We start from the raw sequence: 15,685 nt of genomic DNA on the forward strand, positions 1-15,685 counted from the left end.
GTAGAACCTGTATAAAAACTATCTAAGCCTGCCTACAACGGTGTTCCGAACTGTTACCACAATAGTGTTGTCTGACCTCAATATATAGGAATCAAGGAATTGATGTCAAGAACATCTCATTATTCACCAGAGGGACAATGAAGAAACATATTGCTTTAGCTTTGAAAATCGTCCACATAACGATGAGTGACACTGTTCCCAAGAGCAGTAATTACTGTCTCAGAAGTGGAAGCTCCAAAGATAACTTACCTCGGTGTGAATTGTCGGTTCATAACACGATATCCATGCAGACAATCACGGCTGCATCAGAGCAGTTCCAACTGTGACCCTTCAGATGTGCTAATTGGCTTACATAACAAATCAAAGTACATATAAGTAGGCCTACTCACACACGTAAACGTGCATGTCACACCATCATACATATGCATAACAATAATTCAGGCAATCATTTCATAATCACCGGGTAATCACTCAGATTAGTCGGTATCACCTAATACCGAAGTTACAAATCGACTGGCATTCGAGATCATGTTAACACCGGAACGACTTGATAGTGGGCGTAATGTAATCAAAAGAGCCTAATAGGTATTGAGCTCCGAACCTGATCGGGTACTAATTAATAAAAGAATGAAGGGATACCATTTTTGTTTAAGTTTGTCTCCGATCGTCTGATGCGAGATTGTCTTTGAAGACATCGGTCATGAATTGAGAATTCCCGACACGCTGGGATGTTCCCGGCATATAAAAGATGCCTGCGTCTTCCAGTACCAAGCATATTTGGTTCCCGAGAGTAGTTAGTATGATCGCTCGCGAACTAGCGTGGGGTTCTTATGGGCGGGGTGGCGAGCGGCTGGAAAACCGGGGGTGGCGAGCGGCTCTTATTTCTTATGGCGGGGGTGGCGAGCGGCTATTGCGTCTTATGGCGGGGGTGGCGAGCGGCTCTTATTTCTTATGAGCGGGGTGGCGAGTGGCTGGAAAACCGGGGGTGGCAAGCGGCTTTTATGTCTTATGGCGGGGGTCGCGAACGGCTATTGTGTCTTGTGGTCGCACGGTAACCCTTTTCAGCATAGACAGCGGTCGCACGCGGCTTCGTTGTTGGCATGTCGTACTTCGTGTTGAATTCGCGAACTAGCGTGGGGCTCTTATGGGTGCGGCGGTGACTCGCCTGGAAACTCGTGGTGGTGACTCGCCTTTTCAGACCCCCCTCTCGGCGGTGAGTCGCCATGTGTTCTTATGGGTGCGGTCGTGACTCGCCTTTTTTGCTATAGACGGTGGCGGTGATTCGCCGTGAAAACTCGTGGTCGTGACTCGCCTTTTTTGCTATAGGCTGTGGTGGTGATTCGCCATGTATTCTTACGGGATCTGTGATGATTCACCATGTGTTCTTATGGGTGCGGTCGTGATTCGTACTTTCAGACATCTCTCGCGTGGTGTTGAATAGTCACCAACAATAACCGCACAAACGGAAACGTGGCTTGTTGTGGGGATTTACGCAGTGCGTGCGACAGACGGCGATTCGAATATCAACAATAGTCGCGTTCGCAAACCAACACTTCAAAAAGATGTGAAATATTTGTAAAATCCTACGATCGCTCACAAGATACCACTTCCGGCATATCGATCTATCACTCAATACACAACCGAAGTTGAATTGTAATTGAATGCGTAAATTTATCACCTCGACATCAAAATTCGAAAACAACAACTTGACGCTTTATGTTCTCACTCTAATTTCATGATAAGTGTAATAAGTGCCGAATAACAGATACATCACCGGCGAGACTTGAATACCAACAAATTGTCACTCATTTCTATTCTAGCCGTAATCCTTTGTGAAGTTAACGCCTATTCAAAAAGGTGTGAAATAGTTTGCAAAACCCCGCGATCACTGACAAGATAATGTCTCGGACATACCCATCTTTCACGACTTGGTGTCATAGCCATGCCGATCGCTCACGCGGTGAAATTTTAGTAATCAGTTTGTCACAGAACTAGATTTCACTGGTAAGATTTAATAAATACCGACTATCAGAACCATCAGTGTGGGTAACTTGAATAGCAACAAATTGTCACTTATTTCCGACGGGAAATTCACTAAACCGCAGTACATTGTGTGATTTTGAAAAACAGATGTTTGCGCTTGCGTTTAGATATGTGCGACCCACTAACTACATCCGTTTTGCGAACACGGCTTGTTGTGAGGATTACGCGCGCACCCTATATTTCGAATGACCTGCGCGCTGAATTTTTTCCTGTGCAGCTGTTTCGTGCTACAGTATACTGGACTATCGTATGGATTATTACACTAATCCAGTCAGTGCGAAATAGTTTGCTAAATCTAGTAATCAGTCGCATGGTGTTACTTTAGTAATTAGTTTACCATAGAACCGGCGTAGCCGGTGATTCGAATACCGACAAATTTTCACTTATTTCTGACCCAACCCTAATCCTCTGTGAAGTTGACGCTTATTCAAAAAGGTGTGAAATAATTGTAAAATCCTAATCCGAAACCGATTATTTTGACTTTGGCGTAGTGTGCATTGAAATAGGATTGACAAACATGACTAGCAACTTCCCCACAGTCACGTTTCGATATTATACACACATTGATTCGAAACAAGTAATGTAACATTACAACTCTATTCCCGATCCAGCTTTCCGTTTGTCAAAGAGACATTTTAACATCTTACCATACTCAAAAGAATTATTCACAACATTAACAAGTGTTTAAAATCTAGTTTTCACTTACTTGGCTATATCAGTACAACTCGCAAACTTGAATTAATTCATCTGGTTGTATTCATAGGACCGATAATTTTTATCCAACTGTAAAGGTCGTTATACTATTCTGTAAGACAGAGTATTTACTAATGGGTGCATATACGATTTGACTTGGGCATATTATATTTTGAGTATACGAGATTTGAGTGTCAGAACAATAACTGAGAATTAAATTAGCACAATTGAATCCGTATATGACAGCGTAAAAGATATTGGAATGTCAGCAACTCTTTACGGTAATAGTTACAAACACAATAACTAATCTACCCAGGAAACAAGTCATGATCATTCCTGAAATCAACACGCACGCGGCAACTGACTTGAGTTAACCGCGAAACACCATCAAGTTTTAAATCCGCTTGCAGCTGACGGATTATTCGAATGCATCGATGGAGAATATTATTGAACTCGTCGGTATTGTTACTTCAACAAATTACACCGACTGCGAAAGTTAATATCGAATGGTAAGACTTGATCACATATTTGTTGATCACAGACATGACAAAAAAAAAAACATTACCGAGATTTTATAAACTAGTCATATTACTCTACACATCTATCAATGTCAAAATGCGAGTCATCCAATTTTTCTACTAAAGTAACATTGCACTTTCGGATTCGAATTCGGTATAGTCAAACAAATTGTATTAAATCCAACATCAAAACAAAAGGATTTTTTTTTAGTTTATTGAAATCAAATCATTCGTCTTCGACTTGTGCTTTTCTAGATTACCCGCGACAATTCGTTTCGAGTGAGTTGTAACCAAAGTCGAGATATCTTTGTGTCCACAGATATGGAAGATGAATATAGCTAACACAATCACGAATCGACGTTTCAGAGTATTTCACGGATGTAATAAACTTGTTAGTGTCACCTATCTAAAAGTATGCATGCGTTCGATTTCCATACCGACTGTTGCGATGTTTAGGATTCACTTACAATAACCACGGGCGAGGATTTAACATCAATGTCGTTACTGTCGGAATTCGCAACAGAGAATTGAAACATTACACAGTGTGAAAATATCTCTTTGATATCAAAGCACTATGCCAAGTACACGATTAATACTCAACTCCGTTCACACTTTCTATAGAACATGCTAAATGTAAAATATCGCGAGGTTGCAAAACTTTGATCATTACAAAAGTAAATTGTGACATGTTTGTTAGATGCATCCAATTCAACTAGAAGTGTCTAGTGCCCAACACTCGTAATATCAAAAAAGTACTTGCTACACTATAATTCACTAAACGTGTTTTGTATTGTTGTTCATTTGTAGTATTGAATGTTTTTTTGAACCCTCAAATAATAATTCCCGACATGAAACTAAGTCGCCGAAAGTCGTTACCATCACAAAGATACAATGTGCACGATGTTTGTCAAATGTGTCCTACCTGGTCAACAGAAAACAATTTTCACTCACTCGAAATGAAACCAATGTGATGGTCTCCATTCGATATTTTGTTTGTGTCAAATACTTTGCAATGAACACATTTGCGTGGTTGAGCTTTGCCATCATCAAGCTGTCATTTGTATCGTTTAATTAACCGACATTTAGCGATTGGTGAACATACCGAACGATACACAGTCACTTCGAAATACTCCGTTGATCGTAATTTCCATCATCATAATAATCGAAGTACAATTGTTTCGAATCGCTAGAGTGGTTGAGCTTTACATCATCAGACTGCCATCTGTACATCAAGAATACATCCGACTTGTAACTGGGTCGTTTACCTAACCGAGTTGTATGCACAGTTTGATATTTAGCGATTGCAGAACATACCATTTCGAAATACTGCGTTGATCTCAATTCCTTTGTCGTGATAATCGAAGTATATTTGTTTCGATTTCATAAAAACCAACTTTTCTATGACATGATAAATTTTTGAAAAGTTATACTTAGAAGGTTGGTGCATATCGCGAAAAATAATATACCACCCATATTGATATTGCTACTCCATTGATCGGTATTTTCACGCGAGTCGATTTTCAAATGAGTAAAATTTATTACATGAGTTTCTCCGCTTAATGTAAATGAAAACTCAGTCGTCTTTTAACATCACAAAGACATTGATAAAAAGTAAGCAATCAAACACAACACTTTGTACGACACTAATTATTGTTCCACACATCTCATTTCATACTAAGTGTATACGAAAGATATTCATGATGCACGAAAATATTCGCTCATGCTACAAACCTGTACAATGATTGGTGGTGTAAGGCCAGCACAATTGTGGTATCCATCCGAGTTTAGTTAACACAAATTTATTACAACAGAGCCACGTAAACTTTCGTGAAAGAAAAGCACACTCACTTTCAGAGGGTTATGTCAATGCCATAGCAGTAAATCAAAAATATTCCTAACCCTTTGCACACCGGTGACAAATCATCCAACAAACATTTTTTGTGAGTCGAATTGTTGTTCAGTGTCAAGTCTACCTGTTGAAAAGTGCATTAAAACAACACAGTCACAATTCAATTAAAACCACGAGTCTATTTTCATTTCGTCACATACAGAAAAATAAATTTTCTTTCCTCAACACATACTTGTAACCAATCGCTTTCATTAAACACACAACTCCATAAAAGTATTTACTTTCTACAACATAGACATTCCGATGTAGTCAAGAAATATTAAAACGGACACGACACGACTGAATGCAAGGGGATAGAAGTCTATCGCATCGATTTACATGTGGTCTTCGCTACGGTTTCAAAAAACGAATCATCTATTTTGCATTGGTCGAGACCGAGCGAGCCAGTTACATGTATTCGCGGTAATGATTTTTCTTGTCATATGCGAATGATAGGGTTACTGTCAAATCTACATACAACAATCTTCTGACGATCATAATAGCAATTTCATTTTCCGCCCCTTCATAATTGTACAACTCGGTAACTACGTTTAACAAGACCAATCACACTACCGGCGTTGAACACAAGATACCTATCCAAGTAAAAATATCATTCTGGTTTGGACAACTGACGTTTACCTGTGTGAAATTATCATTTTCACTTGGAGGTCCACCGTTACTAACTAAAATACCATTGTCCTTTGGAGATTTATCGTTTACCCAGTGTAACAATCCCCTTTTCACTTGGAAATCTATTTTTGGCCTGAATAACAAACCTCTTTTCACTTGGAAATCTATTTTTGCCCTGGATAACAAACCTTTTTTATTTTGAAATATATTTTTTCTCTTGGTAACAAACCTTTTTCACTTGGAAATATATTTTTTCTCTTGGTAATAAGCCTTTTTCACTTGGAAATATATTTTTTCTCTGAGTAACAAACCTTTTTCACTTGGAAATATATTTTTTCTCTTGGTAATAAACCTTTTTCACTTGGAAATATATTTTTTCTCTGAGTAACAAACCTTTTTCACTTGGGAATATATTTTTTCTCTGGTTAACAAACCTTTTTCACTTGGAAATATATTTTTTCTCTGGGTAACAAACCTTTTTCACTTGGAAATATATTTTTTCCCCGGGTAACAAACCTTTTTCCCTGAGCAACAAACCTTTTTCACTTGCAAATATATTTTTTCCTGGGTAACAAACCTTTTTTACTTGGAAATATATATTTTTTCCCTGGGTAACAAACCTTTTTCGCTTGGAAATATATTTTTCCCTGGGTTACAAACCTTTTTCACTTGGTGATCCGTCGTTTACCTGAGTAAAAATATCATTTTCCTTTGGGGATCTGGCGTTTACCCAGTGTAACAATACATTTTCTCTTGGTCATCTAGCTTTTCCTAGAGTAACAAAACCATTTTCATTTTGAAATCTGACAACCACCCCGACAATTTGATATTTTTGTATTTTCTTACAGCGAACAGCGACAAAATATACACCAACAACGACTCCGATACATTTGTCTAATCAAATATCCACTTGTGTTGGTGCATCCCATCAAAATCGTCGGTTACCCACATGCAATGCGCTCTTGTACAGAAAAATGCATGTTTTGGAAAATTGGACAATAGACTTCGATAGTTCTGTGATGTCCGGGTTCGTGCTTTGGATTTTCCAGAGTCAAAATGTCTGAATAAAACACCTCCTTGACGATGGTTGGTATGTGGATAACGGTGTTCGGAAAACGGTTGGATTTATGTCACCCATCGCGATAACAATTCCAGGTCGAGTTTTCCCCCGCGCGTTTACTATATTGTGTCTTTATTGGTCAATGTATGTCTCGACATTCAGTTTGAAATCGGAAACCCTGATAAGTATGTAACCGGATCCGGATATCAACTCTGATTCGATAAACCAATGAACAATATTCAAAGTAAACATGTTACATTCCACGAAAAAATACCATCCAGACATACGTCACGCTTGTTTGCCCACACCAGTATACGCGCAAATGGAGGTGTGTGACATTGCATGCAATGTGTTGGTATACAAACATCGATCCACAGACATTATCATAGTCGGTAATTTTGATGTAGATCGAATGTCATCACACCCGATAACAATGTCATACCAATAAGCCACATTGCAATGACTCTGAGTCCGCGCTATTACATCGATATTTCGACACCGTTCACTGATTTATTCGATGGTGTTATCGTGTTGCAACATTACAAGATAGTCATGACCCTATCTCCGGACAGACCACCCAGATCAATTGGATACATCGGTCAATATCCACCGTGTTGTCGACACCGAAGTTTTCGGCTGAACCTACAGCGTTTGATCTAGGTGAACTATCGAAGTACGGTGCTCGAAATGATTGTGATCAGTCTTTCAGTCACGATCAATGGATGTCGCTACTCCCACATAACGACTCCGGATAAATATCGTGCAAATCTCGGACTGATACTGTGATCCAATAAGGTGTGTTTCTGTGGAATGAAGACTGCAATCGTACACCACAATAGAACACTACCTCGCGATTTCACACGCAATCATAAAACACATCATCGTAAGGATTCAGTTCGTCCGGTGACATTTCGAAACGGTCATCGCCACAAGAGATCGGTATCATTTTGAAAAGACATCGTCACAAGGCTATTGACGTCGATTCTGTTGGTCATGTCAATCCGTTTCACAATCCGCCGTTTTTCAACTCCCCGCACCATAGTGTTACGACACAGACAAGAAGCGTCGGTGGAAATAATAAAACACGGAAAGCACACTTTGGTGTTATTTGACATGGATTTTACACCCGACGAACCTTAAATTCGAGCGATGCATTGGAATGACGCTTGTATTATTGACGTAGAAGGAACAGAAATGTATCGATTTATTGGTTTCGTACATATCCAACAAAACCAGGGTATGTGATTGTGCGTGGTTCGCATATTCGACTGTGAACGCTCTATTGGTATATGCTGTATAGTTCACTTTCACCGTCGTGCGAATAACCCATGTTACGGTTCGGTGTTTGTGTGTCTGTATGTCACGCTTCAGATTGACTCAGAGTCATTGCAATGTGGCTTATTGGTATTGTTATCGGGTGACATTCGATCTGCATCAAAATTACCGGCTATGATAATGTCTGTGGATCGAAGGCTTACTCCCCGATGTTTGTATACCAACACATTGCATGCAATGTCACACACCTCCATTTGCGCGTATACTGGTGTGGGCAAACAAGCGTGACGTATGTCTGGATGGTATTTTTTCGTGGAATGTAACATGTTTACTTTGAATATTGTTCATTGGTTTATCGAATCAGAGTTGATATCCGGATCCGGTTACATACTTATCAGGGTTTCCGATTTCAAACTGAATGTCGAGACATACATTGACCAATAAAGACACAATATAGTAAACGCGCGGGGGAAAACTCGACCTGGAATTGTTATCGCGATGGGTGACATAAATCCAACCGTTTTCCGAACACCGTTATCCACATACCAACCATCGTCAAGGAGGTGTTTTATTCAGACATTTTGACTCTGGAAAATCCAAAGCACGAACCCGGACATCACAGAACTATCGAAGTCTATTGTCCAATTTTCCAAAACATGCATTTCTCTGTACAAGAGCGCATTGCATGTGGGTAACCGACGATTTTGATGGGATGCACCAACACAAGTGGATATTTGATTAGACAAATGTATCGGAGTCGTTGTTGGTGTATATTTTGTCGCTGTTCGCTGTAAGAAAATACAAAAATATCAAATTGTCGGGGTGGTTGTCAGATTTCAAAATGAAAATGGTTTTGTTACTCTAGGAAAAGCTAGATGACCAAGAGAAAATGTATTGTTACACTGGGTAAACGCCAGATCCCCAAAGGAAAATGATATTTTTACTCAGGTAAACGACGGATCACCAAGTGAAAAAGGTTTGTAACCCAGGGAAAAATATATTTCCAAGCGAAAAAGGTTTGTTACCCAGGGAAAAAATATATATTTCCAAGTGAAAAAGGTTTGTTACCCAGGAAAAAATATATTTGCAAGTGAAAAAGGTTTGTTGCTCAGGGAAAAAGGTTTGTTACCCGGGGAAAAAATATATTTGCAAGTGAAAAAGGTTTGTTGCTCAGTGAAAAAGGTTTGTTACCCGGGGAAAAAATATATTTCCAAGTGAAAAAGGTTTGTTACCCAGAGAAAAAATATATTTCCAAGTGAAAAAGGTTTGTTAACCAGAGAAAAAATATATTCCCAAGTGAAAAAGGTTTGTTACTCAGAGAAAAAATATATTTCCAAGTGAAAAAGGCTTATTACCAAGAGAAAAAATATATTTCCAAGTGAAAAAGGTTTGTTACCAAGAGAAAAAATATATTTCAAAATAAAAAAGGTTTGTTATCCAGGGCAAAAATAGATTTCCAAGTGAAAAGAGGTTTGTTATTCAGGCCAAAAATAGATTTCCAAGTGAAAAGGGGATTGTTACACTGGGTAAACGATAAATCTCCAAAGGACAATGGTATTTTAGTTAGTAACGGTGGACCTCCAAGTGAAAATGATAATTTCACACAGGTAAACGTCAGTTGTCCAAACCAGAATGATATTTTTACTTGGATAGGTATCTTGTGTTCAACGCCGGTAGTGTGATTGGTCTTGTTAAACGTAGTTACCGAGTTGTACAATTATGAAGGGGCGGAAAATGAAATTGCTATTATGATCGTCAGAAGATTGTTGTATGTAGATTTGACAGTAACCCTATCATTCGCATATGACAAGAAAAATCATTACCGCGAATACATGTAACTGGCTCGCTCGGTCTCGACCAATGCAAAATAGATGATTCGTTTTTTGAAACCGTAGCGAAGACCACATGTAAATCGATGCGATAGACTTCTATCCCCTTGCATTCAGTCGTGTCGTGTCCGTTTTAATATTTCTTGACTACATCGGAATGTCTATGTTGTAGAAAGTAAATACTTTTATGGAGTTGTGTGTTTAATGAAAGCGATTGGTTACAAGTATGTGTTGAGGAAAGAAAATTTATTTTTCTGTATGTGACGAAATGAAAATAGACTCGTGGTTTTAATTGAATTGTGACTGTGTTGTTTTAATGCACTTTTCAACAGGTAGACTTGACACTGAACAACAATTCGACTCACAAAAAATGTTTGTTGGATGATTTGTCACCGGTGTGCAAAGGGTTAGGAATATTTTTGATTTACTGCTATGGCATTGACATAACCCTCTGAAAGTGAGTGTGCTTTTCTTTCACGAAAGTTTACGTGGCTCTGTTGTAATAAATTTGTGTTAACTAAACTCGGATGGATACCACAATTGTGCTGGCCTTACACCACCAATCATTGTACAGGTTTGTAGCATGAGCGAATATTTTCGTGCATCATGAATATCTTTCGTATACACTTAGTATGAAATGAGATGTGTGGAACAATAATTAGTGTCGTACAAAGTGTTGTGTTTGATTGCTTACTTTTTATCAATGTCTTTGTGATGTTAAAAGACGACTGAGTTTTCATTTACATTAAGCGGAGAAACTCATGTAATAAATTTTACTCATTTGAAAATCGACTCGCGTGAAAATACCGATCAATGGAGTAGCAATATCAATATGGGTGGTATATTATTTTTCGCGATATGCACCAACCTTCTAAGTATAACTTTTCAAAAATTTATCATGTCATAGAAAAGTTGGTTTTTATGAAATCGAAACAAATATACTTCGATTATCACGACAAAGGAATTGAGATCAACGCAGTATTTCGAAATGGTATGTTCTGCAATCGCTAAATATCAAACTGTGCATACAACTCGGTTAGGTAAACGACCCAGTTACAAGTCGGATGTATTCTTGATGTACAGATGGCAGTCTGATGATGTAAAGCTCAACCACTCTAGCGATTCGAAACAATTGTACTTCGATTATTATGATGATGGAAATTACGATCAACGGAGTATTTCGAAGTGACTGTGTATCGTTCGGTATGTTCACCAATCGCTAAATGTCGGTTAATTAAACGATACAAATGACAGCTTGATGATGGCAAAGCTCAACCACGCAAATGTGTTCATTGCAAAGTATTTGACACAAACAAAATATGGAATGGAGACCATCACATTGGTTTCATTTCGAGTGAGTGAAAATTGTTTTCTGTTGACCAGGTAGGACACATTTGACAAACATCGTGCACATTGTATCTTTGTGATGGTAACGACTTTCGGCGACTTAGTTTCATGTCGGGAATTATTATTTGAGGGTTCAAAAAAACATTCAATACTACAAATGAACAACAATACAAAACACGTTTAGTGAATTATAGTGTAGCAAGTACTTTTTTGATATTACGAGTGTTGGGCACTAGACACTTCTAGTTGAATTGGATGCATCTAACAAACATGTCACAATTTACTTTTGTAATGATCAAAGTTTTGCAACCTCGCGATATTTTACATTTAGCATGTTCTATAGAAAGTGTGAGCGGAGTTGAGTATTAATCGTGTACTTGGCATAGTGCTTTGATATCAAAGAGATATTTTCACACTGTGTAATGTTTCAATTCTCTGTTGCGAATTCCGACAGTAACGACATTGATGTTAAATCCTCGCCCGTGGTTATTGTAAGTGAATCCTAAACATCGCAACAGTCGGTATGGAAATCGAACGCATGCATACTTTTAGATAGGTGACACTAACAAGTTTATTACATCCGTGAAATACTCTGAAACGTCGATTCGTGATTGTGTTAGCTATATTCATCTTCCATATCTGTGGACACAAAGATATCTCGACTTTGGTTACAACTCACTCGAAACGAATTGTCGCGGGTAATCTAGAAAAGCACAAGTCGAAGACGAATGATTTGATTTCAATAAACTAAAAAAAAAATCCTTTTGTTTTGATGTTGGATTTAATACAATTTGTATGACTATACCGAATTCGAATCCGAAAGTGCAATGTTACTTTAGTAGAAAAATTGGATGACTCGCATTTTGACATTGATAGATGTGTAGAGTAATATGACTAGTTTATAAAATCTCGGTAATGTTTTTTTTTTTGTCATGTCTGTGATCAACAAATATGTGATCAAGTCTTACCATTCGATATTAACTTTCGCAGTCGGTGTAATTTGTTGAAGTAACAATACCGACGAGTTCAATAATATTCTCCATCGATGCATTTGAATAATCCGTCAGCTGCAAGCGGATTTAAAACTTGATGGTGTTTCGCGGTTAACTCAAGTCAGTTGCCGCGTGCGTGTTGATTTCAGGAATGATCATGACTTGTTTCCTGGGTAGATTAGTTATTGTGTTTGTAACTATTACCGTAAAGAGTTGCTGACATTCCAATATCTTTTACGCTGTCATATACGGATTCAATTGTGCTAATTTAATTCTCAGTTATTGTTCTGACACTCAAATCTCGTATACTCAAAATATAATATGCCCAAGTCAAATCGTATATGCACCCATTAGTAAATACTCTGTCTTACAGAATAGTATAACGACCTTTACAGTTGGATAAAAATTATCGGTCCTATGAATACAACCAGATGAATTAATTCAAGTTTGCGAGTTGTACTGATATAGCCAAGTAAGTGAAAACTAGATTTTAAACACTTGTTAATGTTGTGAATAATTCTTTTGAGTATGGTAAGATGTTAAAATGTCTCTTTGACAAACGGAAAGCTGGATCGGGAATAGAGTTGTAATGTTACATTACTTGTTTCGAATCAATGTGTGTATAATATCGAAACGTGACTGTGGGGAAGTTGCTAGTCATGTTTGTCAATCCTATTTCAATGCACACTACGCCAAAGTCAAAATAATCGGTTTCGGATTAGGATTTTACAATTATTTCACACCTTTTTGAATAAGCGTCAACTTCACAGAGGATTAGGGTTGGGTCAGAAATAAGTGAAAATTTGTCGGTATTCGAATCACCGGCTACGCCGGTTCTATGGTAAACTAATTACTAAAGTAACACCATGCGACTGATTACTAGATTTAGCAAACTATTTCGCACTGACTGGATTAGTGTAATAATCCATACGATAGTCCAGTATACTGTAGCACGAAACAGCTGCACAGGAAAAAATTCAGCGCGCAGGTCATTCGAAATATAGGGTGCGCGCGTAATCCTCAAACAAGCCGTGTTCGCAAAACGGATGTAGTTAGTGGGTCGCACATATCTAAACGCAAGCGCAAACATCTGTTTTTCAAAATCACACAATGTACTGCGGTTTAGTGAATTTCCCGTCGGAAATAAGTGACAATTTGTTGCTATTCAAGTTACCCACACTGATGGTTCTGATAGTCGGTATTTATTAAATCTTACCAGTGAAATCTAGTTCTGTGACAAACTGATTACTAAAATTTCACCGCGTGAGCGATCGGCATGGCTATGACACCAAGTCGTGAAAGATGGGTATGTCCGAGACATTATCTTGTCAGTGATCGCGGGGTTTTGCAAACTATTTCACACCTTTTTGAATAGGCGTTAACTTCACAAAGGATTACGGCTAGAATAGAAATGAGTGACAATTTGTTGGTATTCAAGTCTCGCCGGTGATGTATCTGTTATTCGGCACTTATTACACTTATCATGAAATTAGAGTGAGAACATAAAGCGTCAAGTTGTTGTTTTCGAATTTTGATGTCGAGGTGATAAATTTACGCATTCAATTACAATTCAACTTCGGTTGTGTATTGAGTGATAGATCGATATGCCGGAAGTGGTATCTTGTGAGCGATCGTAGGATTTTACAAATATTTCACATCTTTTTGAAGTGTTGGTTTGCGAACGCGACTATTGTTGATATTCGAATCGCCGTCTGTCGCACGCACTGCGTAAATCCTCACAACAAGCCACGTTTCCGTTTGTGCGGTTATTGTTGGTGACTATTCAACACCACGCGAGATATGTCTGAAAGTACGAATCACGACCGCACCCATAAGAACACATGGTGAATCATCACAGATCCCGTAAGAATACATGGCGAATCACCACCACAGCCTATAGCAAAAAAGGCGAGTCACGACCACGAGTTTTCACGGCGAATCACCGCCACCGTCTATAGCAAAAAAGGCGAGTCACGACCGCACCCATAAGAACACATGGCGACTCACCGCCGAGAGGGGGGTCTGAAAAGGCGAGTCACCACCACGAGTTTCCAGGCGAGTCACCGCCGCACCCATAAGAGCCCCACGCTAGTTCGCGAATTCAACACGAAGTACGACATGCCAACAACGAAGCCGCGTGCGACCGCTGTCTATGCTGAAAAGGGTTACCGTGCGACCACAAGACACAATAGCCGTTCGCGACCCCCGCCATAAGACATAAAAGCCGCTTGCCACCCCCGGTTTTCCAGCCACTCGCCACCCCGCTCATAAGAAATAAGAGCCGCTCGCCACCCCCGCCATAAGACGCAATAGCCGCTCGCCACCCCCGCCATAAGAAATAAGAGCCGCTCGCCACCCCCGGTTTTCCAGCCGCTCGCCACCCCGCCCATAAGAACCCCACGCTAGTTCGCGAGCGATCATACTAACTACTCCCGAGCAATTGCCCTTCTTGGATATGGAGCATTAATGCGACACGGAGAATATCTGCTTGACGCGCGTATCTTACCCGCTGCATGATCTTGATGAATATAGAATATATAGCATGAAACATCTATCCTGAATCTATTTGAGAATATCCCGTGACCAAGTTTCCTTTTGAGTTCACCTTAATTTAGTTACAAGCAGCTTTCTTGCAAGACTTGAATTATGGAAATAAAATTACGCAATGTGACGCAGTAAAAAGACAGTTTAAAGACAATCAATTGTTAGCGCAACTGAATCTTGCCATTGTGTTGGTCATTGCATGCTGAGCGATTCAATAATAGTTAATTATATCGCCTTACTTTACGTTCCGATTGAAAAATTGTCTGGCATCAGAGATACGATGAATTCTTCATAATCGCTTATCAGCAAATAATCGACATTGATATATAATTTTAGTGTTAGCCATGCGGTGACGCGGACGGCTAACCTCGACAACATTACACACAGCAACCCACCTCTCGTTGACTCGACGACAAAGTGAACACTGAACTGAACATGCCTCGACTTGACTCAAGTCAAAACTTGAGATCAGAGGATGACATGTTGCTCTTAACCTTGCGACGTGGGCACAACCTTGAATAGGATCAAGACTATCTTCAACCATATAATCCGTCCCAAATGCTCTTGTGGCTCACCACTACCAGTTCACAGTCTGACTAAAACTCTTCAAGGGACGTGCGCTGCGCGATCATGCCGAATATTAATGTTGAACTTGGTGCTGGGCAATTGCGGTGGTCGTTCCATGCGGTTAGATTCGATATTTCAACGATATGGTGTGGATGTTATTGTTTTTGTGGTGGAGGTTACACGCGACTGGTTGTAATATTATTATTATTATATTCTTTATTCACAGTAAAACCGGTAAATACACACATAATCCGGGAAGCAACCTGCCCCCGAAGGAAAATGGCGAGATTGGAGTAAAT

The 15,685-nt window shown here is 39.2% G+C and overlaps 2 protein-coding genes across 3 annotated transcripts in view; both read right to left on the reverse strand.

Annotated features, from left to right (window-relative positions):
• LOC145440866 (uncharacterized) overlaps positions 1-15,685 on the reverse strand; it is a 194,380-nt gene that overhangs the window by 176,623 nt on the left and 2,072 nt on the right. The window lies entirely within an intron of this gene.
• LOC145440867 (uncharacterized) overlaps positions 1-15,685 on the reverse strand; it is a 44,539-nt gene that overhangs the window by 5,581 nt on the left and 23,273 nt on the right. The window contains exon 1 of one of the 2 annotated variants that reach the window (XM_080318636.1): positions 640-784. The exons of the other annotated variant lie outside the window; for it this stretch is intronic. Coding sequence (XP_080174762.1) covers positions 640-775 — 136 coding nt within the window. The 5' untranslated portion in view covers positions 776-784. Of the gene's footprint in view, positions 1-639; positions 785-15,685 lie in introns of those variants that run through there. 2 annotated transcript variants of the gene reach the window in all.

The sequence above is a fragment of the Botryllus schlosseri genome, chromosome 6, assembly GCF_051294905.1.
Source record: "Botryllus schlosseri isolate E-star chromosome 6, Bs_hap1, whole genome shotgun sequence".
In the NCBI taxonomy this organism is placed as follows: Eukaryota; Metazoa; Chordata; class Ascidiacea; order Stolidobranchia; family Styelidae; genus Botryllus; species Botryllus schlosseri.